General features: G+C 37.1%; 1 protein-coding gene across 3 annotated transcripts in view; it reads left to right on the forward strand.

Moving 5' to 3' along the window:
- The window catches only part of LOC139711564 (pituitary tumor-transforming gene 1 protein-interacting protein-like), a 40,828-nt gene that overhangs the window by 5,730 nt on the left and 13,984 nt on the right, over positions 1-21,114 (forward strand). For 2 of the 3 annotated variants that reach the window (XM_071623441.1, XM_071623440.1), the window contains exons 2-6: positions 2,029-2,084; positions 3,402-3,507; positions 4,460-4,571; positions 8,007-8,072; positions 9,023-9,069. In XM_071623441.1, coding sequence (XP_071479542.1) covers positions 2,029-2,084; positions 3,402-3,507; positions 4,460-4,571; positions 8,007-8,072; positions 9,023-9,069 — 387 coding nt within the window. Of the gene's footprint in view, positions 1-2,028; positions 2,085-3,401; positions 3,508-4,459; positions 4,572-8,006; positions 8,073-9,022; positions 9,070-18,848; positions 19,146-21,114 lie in introns of those variants that run through there. The other variant, XM_071623442.1, reaches the window with a different exon arrangement.

Genomic DNA, 21,114 nt, shown 5'->3' on the forward strand with positions numbered 1-21,114 from the left:
ATGTGCAGTTCATGTATGATGGACAGTGATTTGGCTCAGTCTGTACACGTCTGCCTCCAGATCCAAAGAACCCAGGTTCAATTCCTGAGTCTCATCAAGAGCAATGTTGTGTGTAATTATACCATCCCCTCTAGTAAGAGGGAAAACACTCTGTCCCTTAGATAGGACTTAAAATGGAGGTCCCATGTGTGAGAGAGTCAGAGGCACATGAAAGATCCCTCTTCATTCATTCATCGCAAAGAGCAGGGTACATTGATTTTGAACCCAGTGAGTGGTCTGCCTCACATCCAACGGGACCCCATGGAAGACCAGCCAACAGCTGCACAAGGGCTATCCAGACATCTTCTCCTATGAAAACAAACAAACAAACAAGTAAACATACAAACAAGTAAACAAACAAACAAACAAGCAAACAAACAAACTAACTAACTAACCAACTACAAAGTGTAACTAACTTACAAATGCTAACTAATCTAGCTAACAAACTAACACATTTGGAAAACCTGTACCTTTGAAAAACTAAATTGAAATATTTCTGAATTTCAGGTTCTAAAAAGTCTACAATTGAGAATGAAATGTAGTATTTATCTACTTTTTGACTGGTACACTGTCATGCTGATTTTTTTTTTTTTTCCAAAATACAATGTATGGCAAATCAGTTTCATTCATACAAATGTACATGTGTGATCTTCAATGTACACTGTAGCATTTTCAATTACACCTGAAAATACACTTAGTTGTACATGTAAGTACCATCTGAATTTTACTTTTCATGTGCGCACACACACACACATACCCACCATACTCATACAATATAATATTATAAAAGACAAAAAGTTTGCCCTCTCCACACGGACCACAGGCATGTTCAGGGTTTGCATGTACACCAGTGTACAATTGTGTACACTATACAGCATGCACTGCATTCTTGTACAGCAAGTGAGTCATTTCAAGGGCTACCCAAACCTATTGTGTTCTCTCCCTTTGTCTGTGCACAGAAGTACAGCCATTGTAGGAAAACAGTAAACACATGAATACAAAGGTCTTCCATTGATTCCTCCTGACACCCCCCCCCCCCCCCCCCCAAGTCATGGCAGTAAACTGAGGTGTGTTTATAGTTACACTGTAGTGTGAATTAGTTGCAAAGTACAGTTCCTGGTTTGCTTAAAGTCATTCAGGTCAAAGGAATTACAGTTTATTCTATACATGTACATTGTAGCCTGATGAACAGAATCAGTGGAGTCAGCAGCCTCTGAAATGTTTTTATGATAGAACTACAGCCTGTATTGTGATCAAACACCTTGCCCTTCATCATGCAATCTGCTGTATATTGTACATGTGGAAACAATACTGAATGATTAAAAAAAGAGATGATTCAGGAAAGCAAGTAATTCTATAACGTAAATATCATAAAAGATAAACATACAGTCCTTGTCTGAATATTACAATGTAGGGATCTCTATGATATTTTATGCTAAAGATTGCATGTCACCCTCAGCTAAGTGTTGACCTGTATGTTGTAAGATGATCCTGGTATGAATTTATGCCTGTAGGCACAGTAGTTAATACGTCAACATTTGTATTCTAGACGTTCAAGTATTTCCTCAGTAAACGTGGAAAGGAAAAGAAAATACATTTTTGGATTGTCTAAAGTTATTACAGTAAAGCATGCCTAATGTTTGCATGTGGGATGATGCAACCTGATTCAGGGATGATAAATCAAACTTTTCTCATACAATATTATAGGGCCTACTATGAGTGCCCAACAGTAATGTGTGGATAAAGGCAGTACATCTTGAGGAGTATAAAACAGATTACAAGGAGATTACCATTTCATTAATTTGCCCTTTTTGTCACTAAAGGCACTACAAGCTATGAACAAAGCATTCATTATACACAAGTGTCTCAAAGGATAAGCCAGTGTGACGACACTGGCTACTTGATGCTCACTAATAGTTGTGTAACTGACATCAGACACAATTTCAAATCTGTTTCTGAAATTATGCTCATTTTTTTCTTCCTTTGCAGAGTGCAGTCGTCTGAATACTAGCTGTGATGCCTGTGTCAAAGCACCAAAAGCAAAAGTAAGTTTCTTTTCAATATGTTTGTCTAGAAGCTGAAATTACTACCATACTCAGAAACAGGTTCCATTTTTCCCCCCATCTCCTTATGCGACCTTGATTCTGTTAGGACGTGTTGTATGCTATTCTGTGTGTACTTCTTGTCCAAAGGAAGTGTTTTCTAGTCATTGGACTCGTAAGAGTGTATCCTGTGTTGGATCAAAGGCACACAATGCATTAAATGAGTAGATTACCTGATAGCTGATTGTGTGTCAGGGTGAAAGAAGCTTCAGGTTGGCATTATGTGGTTAGAAAGTACATGTATGAAGCAGTGATTGACATCCATTAGAATACAATATAATAGGCAAATCTCTTGACACAGCTAATCAGCCTGGACAATGTGTACAATGTGCAAGACTTATATCCAAGTAGTGTTGTGTAAATTTCACTCTGCTGCAAATTTTACATTTTAGTATTAGGAGGCTATACCTTTTTTCATCATGGGAAAGGTTTGGAATTAGAATTTTTATCTTGCTCTTTTGTAGAAATGGGGTGCATTATCCATTAAATGTCTGTCGAACTCTATTGCTATTCTAATAGTTTTCTCGATTGCTCTGTGAGCAGACTTTATTCATGGTAGACCATTATACAGTATGTTCTGCCTGAACTCTTTCAGTATTAAGTGCAATGATTAAATCAACCTGTCTACATGTATGTATAGGAAGTGAGCTTAATGACTGATAGTAGACCACAGTGACTTACACTTAACTGCAAACCTGAGTCTTACAGCCTGCATTAGATGGGATTAGAGTCTGTGGTTTGACAAATACGGGGCTCCTTCCTAATCAGGTGCATGCAGCTATTGTGCATAGCATTCTGCATTATAGCATACCACCCAGAAGTTTAACCTATGAAATAGTATGATACATGTACGTGTGAAGCATTACTATGAACTTCTGAATTGCAATGAGATGCACTTCTCTGGTGCAGTGTTTTTTATTAGTTTAATACTTCCATAGGTCACATGGAAAGAAAAAACAAAAGAGAAAATGCAGGAAAGGGCAGATGAGACTTCTTTATAATGAAGTCACATAATGCATGATACATTTAAGGGGATTTATGGAGAGTATAATACACAGTGACAGGAGATATCCAACATTGGTTATCATGTCATCTGCCTTTGACCAAGCTATGCAACATGGCATGTTGGATTATGCACTTTAAAAATGTTATTCTTCAGTCGATGTATTCATTTTATCATCCCTATCCCCATCATCAGTATTTGTCCTGATTACCAATGTGTGATGTGATTATAGTATTCTCTCTTTGTTTCACCCATAGTGCTACTACTGCTTGTCTACCAAACGGTGCTCTCTCTACCCAGCTTCAGACATCCTACCCAACAAAGAGTGCCCTCTTAGTGAGGCAAGATGGGGCACCTGTTTGAGTAAGTCAGTGCAAGGTGTCTTCATACATAATGGTCAGTTTATGAGGTTGACTGCCAGACTCCTTGGTCTTGTTGCCTGTGACCACCCCATCAAACAAACAAACAAATAAACAAACAAGCTATGAAAACAAAACAAAACATTTCTGTCTTTGCGAAGAGATTTACAGAAAAGAGCTTGTTTTTGCATGCCCTCAGTAGGCACCAGGAACTACCATTCCTTATAGTCAGTCTGAAGTGAACTTTGGGCACCACTCGCACTGGCAGTCAAGTCTGTCTTTCAATGTAGCACTCATTGCAGATGAGTTATTCAGACAGATTTCCTGAGTATTAATGTTTTGAGCTGATATAAACTGAAATCTGCAAGTCAGATAAAATACATGTTAGAGAGTTAGCATGATATACTCGCATGAAGAATTTGTAATGTGGGAGTAACCTGATGACAAATTTAGACACTTTTGCCTCCAAGATGCTTATTTTGAAGGACACTACATGAATTCACTCAACTTGTAAAGAAGCACGTTCAGTCTGAACGTGACAGTAAGTTGCACTTTCTGGGAATTTCACTGCCTTTGTCTTGCATGCTGGATGATCATTGCTATCTGATTCACATGTAAGTACAAATATGTAAGAGAAAATTAATATTCAAATCTCAAAAGGTAACCGCTTGTATTACTATTTATTAAACTTATCTGATGTTTTTTTTTTCTACTTAAAACAATGGGAAACCACTCTATTTCTTCCCTTTTTTCCCTTTTCAGGAAAAAAACATAGTTTTTACTATGTGCTGCTGATGATTACTACAAATAAGATATGTTACTAATATTTATATTCTTCTCTGCTTGTCATTCTCCCTTTGTGCCAAGTGCATTTAGTCACTGTCTGTAAACTTGTGAATTGCTAGAGATTTTCTGATATTGACCTATGTCTGTGATCACACTTCCTTTCTCTGCAGTCAACTTTGAGGCCCTGATTATCAGTATGAGTGTGATAGCTGGTATGATTCTCATTGGAGTGCCGTGTTGTATCTACTGCTGCTGCTGTAGAGGCTCAGGAAACAAAGCCAAGTGAGTTCATTGTCAACTTTGCCTGGCTCTCCACAAGTCATTAGTGCCAATTGCATAATTAGCAGGTTTTTAATTGGTCATCACATGCACATGATTTCCTATGAAAATCATATTTAGCCAGTTAGGCTTTGAGACATTACTGGTAGTTGAACTTCATTTGACAAGAGTTTTCATGAATCTTCAGCAACTTATTGCTACATTCTCCAACTAAACTGTCATTAGAAATGATCATAGACATGTTTGCTACAGGTGTAGGTGTAAAATAATCTGGTCTTGTGATACATGTCACAATTTAGGACTCCACCTGGCTACAAGCAATTATTCCTGTCAGTTTATGAAGAGTGACTCAGATCGTGCAGAGGATATCATTGTTGTACTGTTTCATGTAATAAGACATCCTGATACTGGAATCTGGATAATAGAATCCTGTTCTGTAAATTATCACTTTGTGTGTGTAATTATATTATTTGCTCTTTTTTAACACTTTGGAATTTGGGTTTTCTCTCAATTACAGTGGACTCCCGTTATAACGAAGTCCTCGGGACCGGCAGTTTTCTTTCGTTATATCGGAATTTCGTTATAACCGAACAAATAAACAATAGAAATACATAGAGTGGATGTTATTGCAGCCCAAATTTTTACTTCGTTATAACCGGAATTTCGTTATAACCGTGTTCGTTATAACGGGAGTGCACTGTATTGTTTTGATCAAAGAGTACTAGAATGACTTCTAGATTTTCCGTAGTACTTTAGGCGATATACAGCTGTTGTAGTGCAATATTAGGGTTTATATAATTTATGGTTTGATACCTATCAAATAGTCATTCCGGCAAGTGCATAAAAGCACAAGAATTCTTATATGAATGAACACACAATATGAAAAGATGAATCCTGAGTGCACTGTATGTACAATGTATGTAAGGATGTTTCATTTTTGGAAAGTTGGACAAGAGAAGGAAGAAAAAATAGATAAATGGGATCAGAAAGGCATTATATACAAGATAGTCTCGACAGATTCAGTCCAACAGGATAGTTTGTGTGTACAGTACAAACTCTCTGCTTATTAGTCATTTGCCTGCTGTTCAAAATTGCATTGCGTGTTCATGGGTCATGGTGTTCATGGTTCATGATGTTCATGGTACAGCGGGGTTCCCACTTTCACGATTGGCGCCACGATTGAAATCGTGGTCTTAATCGTGCAGCAAGCGTGATGATCTTATCAGATCGTATCAGATCTTAAGGTCAATCGTGGCAATCGCGTTAATCGTAGGAAAATTTTGGACGGTTCAAAAATTTTCTACGATTAACACTATTAGTTTTTGATCGTGATCATCGCATCAGATCGTCTAGGATCGTATCCAAACGCAGCAAATCTCTTCTAATCGTGCTTCTTAATCGTGTTGATCGGGATCGACTTTTTCACTTCACTTCCGCTTATTATCATTATTATTTTTTGCCCATTTGCCCTTATTTTACTCATAAATTGATTTATTTTGTATTCTGATAGGTGGTAGCCTGCATCTTTAGATTATTATTTCCAAACGGTAAATTGCATGACTGTGTGGGGTTTAATTGTCGTAATGTTTAAGGTACATTATCAAAATCATTTTTTTAATGATTTCATAGAATGAAAATTGTATTACAGATTTTTTAGATGTTTTCATACACTATGTTAATGATGTTTTCATTAATGAGTTGCTATTACCATTATACAGACACACAAAACAGGATATGGGATAACTTTTGTAACGAAAACAAAAAATGAGCAAAAATAAAATGGCAATTGTATGTCTGCACGTATTGACTGACGTCAGTACAAAGATGAGAATAATTTAATGAATCGTGCTTGAATGGGTACATATCAATGGCAAATGATTAATTTTTTAAGTATATTACAGAGTTGTTGGTTGTTGTTTTTTTTTTTTTTTTGGGGGGGTTGCAGTATCCTGCTGTTTGTGTATTGTACATAGCATATAGTAATTAAGAGTTGTTTCATCAGCCATCGTTTGACCCCTTTACATCTATTTTGACACTTTTCAATGTCTTTTTTTGTATGTTTGGTAGAGCAACATTTTAGAGGACCATTTTTATTTTCAACTCTCATTACTGCAAATGTAAAAGTGACCATTGTCGTGGATGTGAGATCACTCGTATGATTATGACAATGAAGATCACTCTTATTATTTTTCACAGTTAGTTATTCAATAAGTGTACCAATATAACCCCTGCGAAATAATTTTGCGTAAAACCTCCTTTTTTGTTAAAAAGTGACATCATTTTGATTAGGGAGTCACTTTTCTGTTATGTGTGTGTATCAGTTATGTTAAACATTGTTAAGTAAAGCACTAAATCAAGCCGAATAAACCAAACTTTTAATAACCCATGAGATAACGACATTTTGAAATAAAAAGGCATATGATACATACACTTTGCGAATGTGAAATCGAACACATAAGCAATACTATCCATTCGGCCAACTTTCTTATATCGACCGTATATAACACATAATACTATGTTACATAATATTCAAAATGATCCCATCCTCTTTCTTAGCTTCCATTTCATCATATGATTATTTTCTTCATGTATTGGAGAGAAAGGTCATTTTGTCTTGCTGTTTTTTTTTTTTTTTTTTTCTGGGGAAGAGGGGCAATCATCTGATCTTATGTATTTGGGTTCGTTATTTCATTTTTGTGAGGGGGAGGGTGAGCATGTCGATGTAATAATCTATTAATTTCTTTACGTTTAATATTAGACGAGGGAATATCTGAGGTTATGGCTGGCCTGGGTGCTGCTTTGTCTCTGATAACATAATCGTCATTAGCAACACTGCAAAGGTTACGTTGTCATCATCGTCAACCTGTCAAGCCTTGCCATCATCAGTGGTTGTGGATAAGATCAATAGGCCTAATCACTCTGCATAATTTAATGGAAACAATGAAATCCATCGTCAGCCGGACTATAATATTCCCATTCGGGTCCAATCGCGCCTGAAATGGGGGTCGCCTCTGATCCCGATCGTAAAAGATATCGTATCTTATCTCAGCAGCCCGTATTGGTTCGCGGTATTCGTAGTGGAACGTATCAGTACGTTGCTGCACGTACCAGATCGGGGATCCTGATCGTAATGGTCATGTTAGATCGGTACCAATCGTGAACTCAATCAGGACAATCCTGTCGGATCGTATTTGAACGGCAGACCAGATCGTGACAGACCGTATCGCTTGAAATAGACCAATCGTGACCATATCGCATCCAAACGTACCAACACGTATTGACTCGCATAACCTCGTATCCACACGTGAAATTTCAGTCGAGTTCAACAAATTTTCCACGATCAGTTACGAATGTCCAATCGTGGCGTTCGCAATGGATCGCACGATAGTGGGAACCCCGCTTTAACATCATGACTCTCATTAAAACTTCCTCTTTCAGATGGGCTCGGGAAGATGCCAAGACAGAGAGACAGAAGGAAGAAAGGAAGATGAAACATGAACAGAAGTACGAGATTAATTGATCTCACTTGATTATCTTGATCTTGTTTAGATTTCTGTCATTTTGTTCTCCATAATATTTGTGGAATTGTTACTAGAACACTTTCACATTCAGGATACGCTAGTTCAAGAATAGATACTGTTAACTGTACTTGTAGATGAATAAAGTACAGATATTGCATTGTTGACTTTTCTTATGATGGTAAGTTCTCCATATTTTTAAGCAGAAGCATTCTGTGTATACCATACAGTAAATAGGATACTATGGTTGTATAATGCTGGGCATATTTACTCTGTTACGATACCAAGTATAGTGAGTTTGATGAACATGAACCCATTCCTGAGTATCCACTTTTATTTTGGGCCAACATTCACAAATACTGTTTGGTTGCAGCACTTTTTTTGAAACCACTGCTACAAAATGCCACTCAAACCATTTTCATGATTGAACGGAGATATTCATTGAATACATCAGCCTTTGCTAAATGGTTTTCACACATTCAGTTTCATTGTGTTAAGACAGTTTACTTCCTCTTTCATCAGTGCATGTAGTCGGGAACAATTTGCACTAGAATTTATCTGTTGTTCCTTCCCATTGGCAGATACCATATTCATTAGCTTTGTAATGAACACTTTAGAGTTGCATAAAAAGAAACGCACACATACAAACCAGAGACGATTTTTTGAGATCATGTAGAGGAGTGTACAGTAGTTTCCTTATTACAAGAATGTTTTTGATGGGAACTCATATTTGATTATATTTTAGACCATAATGAAAACCTAAATATTGACTATGTACATATGTATTTGTTATTATGTTTTGATATGATTAGATGCATACACTCACAGAGAAACTCGAACCTCTATACTCTTGTGTTTACATTCATGATATCAAATTTTGCAGCAGGAAATGAAACAACATTTTTGTGTGTTTTTTTTTTTCCTACTCCTTTTCAGGAAAGCAGAGCGCAAGGCCAAGAATGACGAGATAAGGCGTAAATACGGTAAGTCTGTTGTGGCATCTGGTATCTACCTGGCATTATGTGGGAATGGAAAACTAACCTCCAGAGTGCATTGTGGTAATAAGGAAATGTCAGATGGTGGCTAACACTAACACTGGTCATGGCAAATCTGAGGAATCTCTCTTGGTAGGAAAATACAGAAGGTGTCCATAGATGTCAAGATTAATGGAAATAATCAAATAAGGAATTGTAAGGGACATCCCAGCACATTTTGGAAGTCTTAGTGATTTATGCAGTAACTGACCAGATAGCATCATTTAAAGAAAAAAAAAAAGGAAGGGTGCTTCAAGGATATTATGCTTTAAAAAGAATATCTCTGCAAAATGCAATTATATGAATATTAGTGAACAAGTGTCAAACTTAGCCTTTGTTGGCTGTTCCTTCAGTTATCAATGATAGCTCCTCTACTCTGTATATTGACAATGCTACTCTTCAGTTTTTCAAAAACCTGATCATAGGTTCTATTCTGTAAGGCATAGAGAATTTAGGTAGTAAGAAAAAAATTAAAGCCCAGCGATAGATGGACTGACATTGAATTGTTCAAAATTGGGCTTGTGAACAGTCCCCTTTAATAATAACTTCTTTTTGGACAGTAACACCAGGACAGTCTCCCCATATAGTAGATTGTACTTTATAGTCCAGTCAAAATAGGGTTTCACCCACCACTAATTGCAACAGTATGAATTCCACTGCAGTGCAACTTGTTATGGGCTCCTTAACACCATACTAAAAGTCCCAAGAAATCCAATGGGGTAAAGTGGCTAAATTTGCATAATATGCAAATTAGCTCCATAATGATAAAAATACAGTGTTTCCATGAAAACTATGCTTCTAGGTTTCAGATTGGAAAACCGAAAGTATTTTAACATATGTTTACAATGTCAGCTAGTGCGATGCAAACATTTCCATGGACATGATCTGGGCCTCATTTGCATAATATGCAAATTAGCTCCCATAATGATAAAAATACAGTGTTTCCATGAAAACTATGCTTCTAGGTTTCAGATTGAAACACCGAAAGTGTTGAAACTTATGTTTTCAATGTCAGTTAGTGCGATGCAAACATGTCTATGTACATATTCTGGGCCTCATTTGCATAATATGCAAATTAGCTCCAATAATGATAAAAATACAGTGTTTCCATGAAAACTATGCTTCTAGGTTTCAGATTGGAACACCCAAAGTGTTGAAACATATGTTTGCAATGTAAGTTAGTGCGATGCAAACATTTCCATGTACATATTCTGGGCCTTATTTGCATAATATGCAAATTAGCTCCAATAATGATTAAAATACAGTGTTTCCATGAAAACTATGCCTCTAGGTTTCAGATTGGAACACCGAAAGTGTTGAAACATATGTTTGCAATGTCACTTAGTGCGATGCAAACAATTCCATGTACATAATCTGGGCCTCATTTGCATAATATGCAAAGGGTACCGAGCCAACGGAATATTCAAATGCACCAAAGTGCCCGATATGAGCATATCAAGAGTGTTCAAATGTGACATTTCAGTTTCTCTTCACCAAAACAAACTTTTCAGCATTAGAAACCTAGCATGAATAATTTTAAGCGAATAATAGTTTGTTATCAGAAAGATAATGATAGCTTATCCATTAATTACGTAGAATCAAATAATATAAACAACTGTCAACATCTATAACTTGTCCAATTTTGTAATTAATGAACTCTATTTGGAGAGGTGCTTATTCGAATCTGGATGATTCAGCTCTTGCACCCTTGAGGGTTTTGAGATATTGAAGATAGCACAGTCAAAGGAAACTCTGTGGGTAGTGACCAAAGTTACCCCTATCGATCATATCCCCACGGCCATTTGCAAAACATGCATCAACCAACGCGATTTCCGTTGTTCTAAGCGTACAAGATTTTTTTTTTTTAAAGTCGTTTGGCCGTCTAGCAAAGACTATTTCTATGAAAGTATATCTTTAAAAAGTGGTGCACATGAGTCAAAGCGACTCGGAGGGAGGTACCCGAATTTATCCCTATACCCTCACAGCCCGGTACAAAACACAGTATATACACGTGAATACACCCTCTATAACCCTCTATAACGTCCTTTTCGTTTCATTTCCATTAAATTTCAGTGGAAGTTATAGAAGAATTATTGTTCTACAATATCTATAAGATGAAAAGGTGAAATCCTAAAGGCAATGAAAAACATGCAGTATATACAACAGCGAAAAAAATGTTCCATGGGTACATGCCTCTGAAAAGTTCTTCCGCCTGTCTAGCACATACTCTTTTATTTTCGTAAAATGCAATTCAGGTAATACAGGAGACGTTGCTTTACAATATCTATATTGTCAAAAAGTTGGACATTCAAACGCAAGCCCTTGGGAAGTGCCCAAATCACCCATACCTTGACCTTCGTGGTCCCAAAACAGGTTAACAAAACATGCATTATATGCCAAAGCAAATTCAGTTGTACATGCACGTAGAAAGTCGTTTTGCCGGGTTGTAAATTAAAACACTTTACTTTTCATGATTTTTAAATGGTAGAGACACTGCTTTACAATATTCATATAGTCAAAGGGGTGCACACTCAAAGGCCACCGAGTGGGATGTGTTCAAATCATCCAACCCCCAGGGCAATATAGGAAACATGCACTATCATTTAGCACGAATATGTTCCAATTTTCCAACGGTTGTACAGCAAGTGCCCTATTGTTTTCAAGAAATGCAATATAATTAAAAGAAGAAAAAATTGCTCTACCTTAACTTTATTGTCAAAAGGGTGAACATTTCAAAGCAATCCCTTGGGAAGTGTCCAAAATTACACCTCCTCTCAAGCCCCGTAATTACAACACACGGATACTATGAACGCAAATACTGACGTTCTTTGGTACATGGTTTTAGAAGTAGTTCCGGCAATACAGCTACACACTTTTATATCGATGAATGTCGTGGAAATGATAGAAGAAGCATTGCTTCACAATATCTATTCAGTGAGAGGATGCACATTAAATTCCAATCCTGTGGGATGTGCCCCAAAGTACCCCACCCTCACGGCAATATAGAAAACATTGAATATCATTAACGCGAATATACTATATGTTCCAAACGTACATGTTTCAAACTTCGATCATGCCATGCAGCATGGGCACTTTTGTTTTCAAAAATACATTGTAGTTAATAGAGGAGACATCCCTTAACGATATCCATATTCTCTAAAGGGTGAACATTAAAGGACAATCCCTTGGGAATGGTCCAAAATTACACCTACGCTCACGCACCCTTAAGACAAAACACAGATATTAGCAACGCAAACACCGTTGTTCTAGCGTGGATGGTTTTAAAAGTAGTCCCGGCAATACAGCGAATACACTATTTATCAATGAAAAGTTATGGAAATGATAGAAGAGGCTTAACCTTACCAGATCTATACAGTGAAGAGGATGCACATTAAATGGTAACCCTGTGGGATGTGCCAAAAATATTCAACCCTCACGGCAACTTAGAAAACATATAATATCATACAACGCGAATATGTATATGTTCCAAACGTACATGTTTTCAAAATTCCATCGTGCTGAATAGCAAAGGCACCTTTGTTTCCAAGAAATGCAACTAATTAATAGAGGAGACATTGCTCTACAATAACTATATTGTCAAAAGGGTGAACATTCAAAAGTAATCCCTTGGGAAGTGTCCAAATTCACATCTACGCTCACGCCCCCTTATTACAAAACACAGATATTAGCAACGCAAATACCGTTGTTCTAGCATGAATGGTTGTAAAAGTAGTTCCGGCAATACATCAAATACAATTTTCATCGATGACAAGTTATGAAAATGATAGAAGAAACTTAACTTTACAAGATCTATACACTTAAGAGGGTGCGCATCAAACGGCAACCCTGTGGGATGTGCCAAAAATACTCCACCCTCACGGCAATAATAGAAAACATATAATATCATATAACGCGAATATATATATGTTCCAAACGTACATGTTTTCGAAATTCCATCGTGCCGTATAGCAAAGGCACTTTTGTTTCCCCAAAAAATGCAACTAATTAGTAGAGGAAACATTGCTCTACAATAACTACATTGTCAAAAAGGTGGACATCCAAAGGTAATCCCTGGGGAGGTGTCTGAATTTACACCTACGCTCACGCCCTTTATGACAAGATACGGATATTAGCAACGCAAATGCAGTTGTTCTAGTGTGAATGGTTTTAAATGTAGGTCCAGCAATACAGCAAATACACTCTTATATCAATGAAAAGTCATGAATATGATAGAAGAAGATTTGCTTTACAAGATCTACACAATAAAAAGGGTGCTTATTGAAGGGCGACCCTGTGGCGTGTGCCCCCGAAATGCCCTTTATCCTCTTGGCAATATAGAAAACATATAATATCATATAACGCGAATATATATGTTCCAAAAGTACATACTGTCAAAATTCGATCGTGCCTTACAGCAAGGGTATTTTTGTTTTCAAGAAATGCAATGTAATCAATACAGGAGACATTGCTTTACAATACTTACATAGTTAAAAGTGATGCACATTTAAAGCGGCCCCTTGGGAGGCGCCCAAAGTTACCCCCTCAACCCCGCGTCCCCATATGCAAAACGTGCATTGTGCCAACGTGAGTACTGTTGTTATGAATGTACTCTTACAGTTACCGCTAATTTGCATTTTATGTAAATTATTTTTGTACGACCAATTCGAAAAGGCATCTATCGTGTTCATTGACCTACAAAATATAAGTTTATACATTTAAATCTTTAAAATTGGATAACGGGAAGCTGAGATCTGTCAATTTCCTCTCATTTCAGGTGCTAATTTGCATATTATGCAAATTTTACTAAATCGCCCCGCTGGATTTTTTGGGACTTTTAGTATGGTGTTCAGGAGGCCTCAACGACTTGCTCTGCAGTAAAATTCCTACTGTTGCAATTAGTGGTGGGTTACCCCCTAAAAATCGCTAGATTGACTGGACTATTAGAACACAATAGTCCCAAGTAGAAAATTTGATTCAAAGCTGTTATCTGTAGGACTTTAGCCAGATAGACAGTAAAACAGCTGTGATTATATTATACAATAGCATCATTATCCTGATTGTGTATTCATTCTGCGATATCTATAGACTGTATTGTTGTCTAGGGTTAATGTAATTTGCTAATAAATGTCATCAACCATAAATTCTCAAGGAATTAAGAAAGGGAAGGTACAGCTGTATAAAGTACAGCCCTTTCATGTGTGACATCCAGGTAAGTGAACAATTTGTGGAGCATTGTAAACCTGTTGCCTCAAGTCATATACCTTGAAAAAGTAATTTCTCCGTTGCACATGTGGTTTGAAACATAAAGCAAATCAACTGTATAGTCCTTCACAGAAGATAAATCAGTAAACTTGTACAAATTACATAGAAGCTACAATTTTTGTATGTCATCTTCTTTGCAAAGATCACTCACAAGACATGTATTTCAGTTACTTCAAACTCTCCATTGCTTGCATCATCATAAAAGTCATAGTTGGTGCCAACCTTAGAAACATGAGCATATTAAATGTTTCTCTCTTATAGAAGTGGGAGATGAAAGGAGTGAATTATTATGAATATTTATTCAAAGCACATTGACATTCTCTCATTATTCTTTTTTTTTTAAGTGTAACTACTTTAATGTGTTGAATCCAAGGTACTATACCCTTGTGGTTTCATCTTAAAAGCTATTACTCTCAAAGTTATTAAGCCTTTTCTCATTCTGGAGAATCTCCAAAATTGAAAATAGAAATCCAGAGATTATCAGTGCTGTAAAAGCTTTGGAATGATGCGGGGGCAAACCTGTGAGTCATTCCATGGTTGCAAATGTCATCATCGCACACCAAAGCACTCCATGTGCTTACAGCTGTACCTAAATTTGCAGCTTACTATACTGTAGGGAATTGGTATTCACCTCAATATCTTACAATAAATCCCAAGTTTACATCATTGTATCATCAAACATCTGCAACTTCATGTGTTTTCTCAACATGATGCATATTTCTGTATGTGTGTAAGTCTTGCTCTTCACAGAATATTACACACTCAATATATTGTACCTTTCAGTACATTGTCATCACTTGTGTGTAAACCTGCAGTGTACCTCATCCTTCACTGAACCCAGTGTCTCTGGACTGTCACAATCCTCTACTGTAAAAGTGGAAATTTTCGCGGTGTTGTAATTTTCGCGCATTTCGCGCAACCCGAAACTAGCGCGAAAATAAAAGCACGCGAATATTTTTGCTTGCCATATGTTCTTGTACTTACTGTCTTGATACCGCAGAATTAAAAACACGCGAAACTCTTCTCACCGGGCCAAGCGCGAAAAATTAGTCACGCGAAAATATCCACTTTTACAGTATATCATTGTGAGAGCAAGAAAGTCACAAATCACAAAGAGTATCTGTCTTTTTTCTGTATTTGTTTGGTTTTTTTTTTCTGTTCATGCAGCAGGGTGTAAATGTCAAATGTGAATTCATGTTGATGTGTCTGTGCTTCTGTGTGAACACCCTTGTCTTCATCAGAGTGATGTGTTGTAGTATTGCCAACTTGCCATGTTATTATCTTTGCATTCTTCATCACAACCCAACAGTATGGACAAACCACATGTCATATTGTGATAATGTATTTATTGATATCAGATACAGAGTAACAAGATATCTTGAAAGATTGTGTAGACAAGAAAAGCATACTTTCATAGAAAGATACCCCCTGGTTGAAATGGTGTACATACAATGTTCTAAGAACCCTAGGATTCCTCTTTGATATTGGGCGTACAGAAATGTCACTACCATTACGCCATGTACTGTGTTGTGTCAAGAAGTGTAGTATATAAAGCAGGTATTAAAATCAATCCTTCTTTCCACCAAACAAGAAACCTAGAATATACTGTGTTTGGCTTTGTTGACATTGACTGTGGTGTTCTCATGCTTCAATTACAAAGTGAATTAAATATCTGAGTATGTCTTTTACAGTTCTGTAACACTTCAAAGTTGTGCAGATTTTTTTTTAAACCTTGAAAAATACTATCCATTTATATGCTATTTCAGTGATTGACACGTTAGTCTGAAGTACCACACTTTATTTAGTTGCAATCCGGAGGGAATTTCGTGAAGCGTTTGGTCATTTTTTTGTTCTGACAAACTGTTATAAGCTACTGAAATCCTTGCATCAGACTGACTGAGAGCAAATTTGTTGAACAAATTTGTTGGACAAAACGCTTAATGAAATGCCTCCAGCTAGTGAGTGGGTGATTGAGTGTAGACGACTCTGACATTCTTACAGCAATGTCAAGGACCTCTAGTCTTAGATTGTTCAAATTGTAGATATTCAGAGTCTGTGTTCTGGATTCCTGGCCGTGCATGGAGAGTTGCAGTCCAAGAAGACCCCTAGAAACTCTCAAGAAGACCACTCAAAACTTTCAAGATGATCCCTAGATGCTTTCAAGAAGACCCAAAGTCTGGTGTGGCTACTTCTATCAAGTGGAAAATGTTGTGTTCTTGAGGACATAGATACTAGAGTTGTGCTTACATGAAAGGAACCAGAAGTGAACAATTATGAGAATATGAACATTGATACAAGTTACATGTATGTTGTGTTGTGTAATGTGCAGAGGGAAGTTATGTTTGTGCCACTATTGACTAAACAAACATCTAGACCAAAAGGGAAAATGCTTTATCAGTTCGATGGCCTTACCCTTGCTCTGAATATGAAGCTTTCCTTTCCTTTCTGAATTTACAATACTGTATATGGTGCCTGTCATGCAAGGGGCAGTCATTTCTTTGCTGAAGTAAAGTTGCCTCATATTGTATATGTTGCATGAAGGTTTGCATGGTGAAGTAAATGAGGGAGAAAGGTTTGTGGTAGCACCATTGCCTCTGATTGCTTAGATGTACTGTCCAGAAAGGCATATGACAGTAAATGTCATGTGTAGTGATATCATCATACAATTTTCTTTTCTCTTCTTTAGAGGAAGAAAATATGCAAAGATGTAATTACAAATTTCTGTTTTCTATGCTTACCGTATTATGTGCTGATATTCTTCTTTGAAATGAATTTACTTTTCATAAAAAGGCTTAGACTATAAAGTCGGCCTATATTGACAGGATTGGTGAAAATGTTTTTCGAGGTCTTTGACCAGAGTAAGGACCTTTATGAAACAGATTTTTCTGACAAAAATAGCATATTTATGTGAGTGAGTATCATCTTATAAAGTAACTAGGCAGAGAATATGAAAGCTTTCAAAAGCTTTTCAAACACCTGAGTGCCATAGGATTTACTGGCTGATAAACCTCTTCAGGGCATGTAATAAGAAGCAAGAATAAATGAGCAATGTGGGCTGATAATCTTCTCATACAGTCTTTGGCAGATTTATCATCCAGTTCTCTGTAATAGGCTGGAAGTGACTTTTTGAGAAGAGTCTGTGGCATAGTGAATACATGAATTGTGTATTATACTGCTAGGACTTTTACCTCTAGGCTACTGTGTGCACTATATTTTACAAGTATAATTTGTGAGAGTTGGATTTGTCAGATAATTTCTTGAGTGATTACATTCATGGTTGAGAACCATAAATACAGAATGACAAATAAGTTTCACCTCTTATCAGGAGAAAACTTTTAAGAAGTAATTTTCCACCTTGGATTGCTATACTGTATAAATACAATGTAGTGCATTTTCTGTTATGGAAGTCATTATGGTCATGATTTGTTGATTTTGCAAATATCAGTTTACTCACTATTTAACTCAAGAAGTTTTAGAATACTTTGAAACATTCATTTGTACCATCTGTACAAGATATATATTCCAAACTTGATGCCAATTTCCCCCTCCATTGTTAACCACTTTAGAATTATATATTTGTAAATTTCTTCAGATGAAGGTGGTGTAAGCATTTGTTTTTCTTTTTTTGTGTGTCCTGTTACATGGTGTAGTGCTGTTTAATACATGTAGTTGACTTCTTTTTAATGCTGATCAGCCATTTCTGTAGTATCTGATTAGTGTCATTGTAGAAATCAAGTGAACTTCTTCATTGCCAAACTAACAGCTAAAGGAAGAGAAACAACATTTTTTATTTATTTATTTATTTATTTACGTTGTAAAGCAATCACTTGTAACAACTCTCACATGCATGTGTACCTATTCAATATACTAATAATCTTCTGCAGGTGACATGGTATGATCCATATCCTTACAACTGTTTATTTTTACCCCATTATTTAGTATGGCATAACGAATGTCTCTGCCCCATTGACTGCTGTCTGACCTTCACATGCTTGCTTTTATAGGAGAAATTAAAAAAAAATAACAACAATGCAATCAAACATTTTGATGGTGCAATACATGTATGCTGCACTAATGTCAACAAAGTATGTTGCAAAGTTTGTAGCGCAGTACCTTTATTTGGAGACAGGATTTCCTGGAATCAAAATGATTTCCCTTTTTGGCTATTCGTTTCTTTTTTTTTTCTCTCTTTTTTTTTTAATTGCCTGATGGAGATGAGTTGTTTTTCCTTTGTCATGTGCTCTGTTCACAGTTAAAGGAAAAAATGGCTAAAAAGTGCGCTCAGATGTGAAATACATTGTAAAATGAAAAGTAGGGACATTTTATAAAAGCCATGCATGCATGTTTGTATAACATGATGTGTTTTGCATCAGGTGACCCAGATCAGGTGACCCAGATCAGGTGACCCAGTCCCATAGACATTTCATCCCATTGTCGTGACATTTATTTTGTTTCCATGTCAACAGGCTTGCATGTCGACCCATCATCCACCTGAATTCATCCTCTGACCCTTGACCTCTGCTTCTTCCTTGCTGCTTATGCCAATAGTGCCGTTCTACCCTCTCATCAGAGTTATACATACTGTGTGATATCCGTGATGTCTAGTCCATTCCTTCCATTGAAAGACGCCTTAAGACACATTTTAGCCAGCATTTGTCATGGGAGAAAAAACTCATGAAGTGTTTGTTGTTCACTGTTTGTACATACATTTATGCCACTGCAATTCTGATTTAATGCAGTTCATAAATTTTCCCTGTACAGATACACTTTTTGTATAATTCATGGCACTGTAGATTTGATCATATTGTTCAATTGTTCTTATAAATGTAGTAATTTTTACTCATTTCAAAGTATTTTTATGCTACTGTAGAGCAACAGACGTGGTATCCATCAAACCTCAAAGTTCATTCATGTAACCACCCATGCAGTGTTATGTGATCCCAGAAAATATTTTTAATGTGCATAATGTCTTCTTTTTAAAGATAAATTAACAAAAAATGATGCTCTTAATGACAGCATTGAAATAGATGTGGCTGCAAGGACAATTCACATCCTTTACTTTTGTTAGATCTACGCCTATTCTTGCCTCACACTTTTATAACTTTCACATTAATGCTGACATCAGGTGATGTGCTAATCTTTTATGTTCCTTCTAACCTAACCACACATTAATGATTCTTCCATTAAGTAGGAGTTTGCAGTATGCTGGTCTAACAAGTTCTGCACCATTAACCCTCTTTGTACATTGCTTTGAATCCTAATGATAATGTTTTGAACAAGTTTGAAAGTGGCTTTAGGAATACTTTGCTAAGGGGGTTCAGGGTCACGCTGTAATTTTTTACAAGTGAACTGGATGATCGAAACCAGTCTTAATGAAGCCTATTAGCAAACTGGTTTTCCCCACCAATGTAAGATCTCCCAGCTACCATGATAGTGTTCCAGTTCTGTGTGTGTACAGCCCTGACTGAAAGAAAGTTCAAGTGACCATGAAGCATACTGTTCCTCATGATCACACCTGCACCTTTCTCTGACAAACTTGCAAACTATACATTAAGACAAACATCTCTAGAATGATATTGAGAAAATAGGAAATTACATGAAAACAACTAAAAAAAAATAATGATTTCTCGGACAACAGTATTTTTGTGCCTCTGCTGTAATGGATGCTGATTTTTTTTAGCTCACCTGAGCTGAAGGCTCAAGTGAGCTATTGTGATCGTTCTGCGTCCGGCGTCCGGCGCCCGGCGTCCATAAAACTTTTTACATTTTCATCTTCTTATTGAAAACCCCAAGACCGATTTTCATCAAACTTGGCAGGTAGCATCCCTAGGGGGTTAGGATCTCAATTTGTTAAAATGGGCACCATGCCCCACCCACGGGGCCCCCAGGGGGGCCCAAACTCTCCCAAATTAAGGTATCTTTATAAATCTTCTTCTCTAGAACCAGAAGTGATAGAGCTAAAGTTAATACTATGAGTTAGTACAGTCATGACTGTAGTTTCAAGTTTGTTCATGGCGGAATCAGGGATGCCCCCCTTGGGACCCAGGGGAGGGAGGTGGGGAGGGGTCCTAATGGGGCCCAATTGTACATTTTCATCTTCTTCTTGAGAACCCCATGACCCATTTTCACCAAACTTGGCAGGTAGCATCCCTAGGGGCATAGGATCTCCATTTGTTCAAATGGGCACCCTGTCCCACCTGGAGGGCCCCAAGGGGCCCAAACCTCCCAAAATTAAGGAATCTTTAAAAATCTTCTCTAGAATCAGAAGTGATACAGCTAAGTTAATACTATGAGTTAACTAGTACATTAATGACTGTAGTTTCAAGTTTGTTCATAGCAGATCCAGGGATGCCTCCCTCAGGGGGCAGGGGGAGGGGTGGGGAAGTCCAAATTGGTTCCTAAATTGTACATTTTCATCTTCTTCTTGAAAACTTCATGATGGATTTTCACCAAACTTGACAGGTAGCATCCCAAGGAGGTTAGAATCTCAATTTGTTAAAATTGGCACCATTCCCCACCCAGGGGGGCCCCAGGGGGCCCCTATCCCCCCAAATTAAGGAATCTTTAAAAAAAAAAATCTTCTCCTTTAGAACCAGAAGTGATAGAGCTAAAATTGATACTATGAGTAGGGGTGGGGGGGGGGGGGGGGGTAGGGTCCAAATTTTGGCCCTAATTGTCACATCTTGTACTTGAGAATGCCTCAGGGTCAAATTTTGGTAGAGCTGTGTGTGA

Source organism: Diadema antillarum, unplaced genomic scaffold, assembly GCF_040938485.1.
Source record: "Diadema antillarum isolate AM-2024a unplaced genomic scaffold, OU_Dant_1.0 seq00001670_RagTag, whole genome shotgun sequence".
Taxonomy (NCBI): Eukaryota; Metazoa; Echinodermata; class Echinoidea; order Diadematoida; family Diadematidae; genus Diadema; species Diadema antillarum.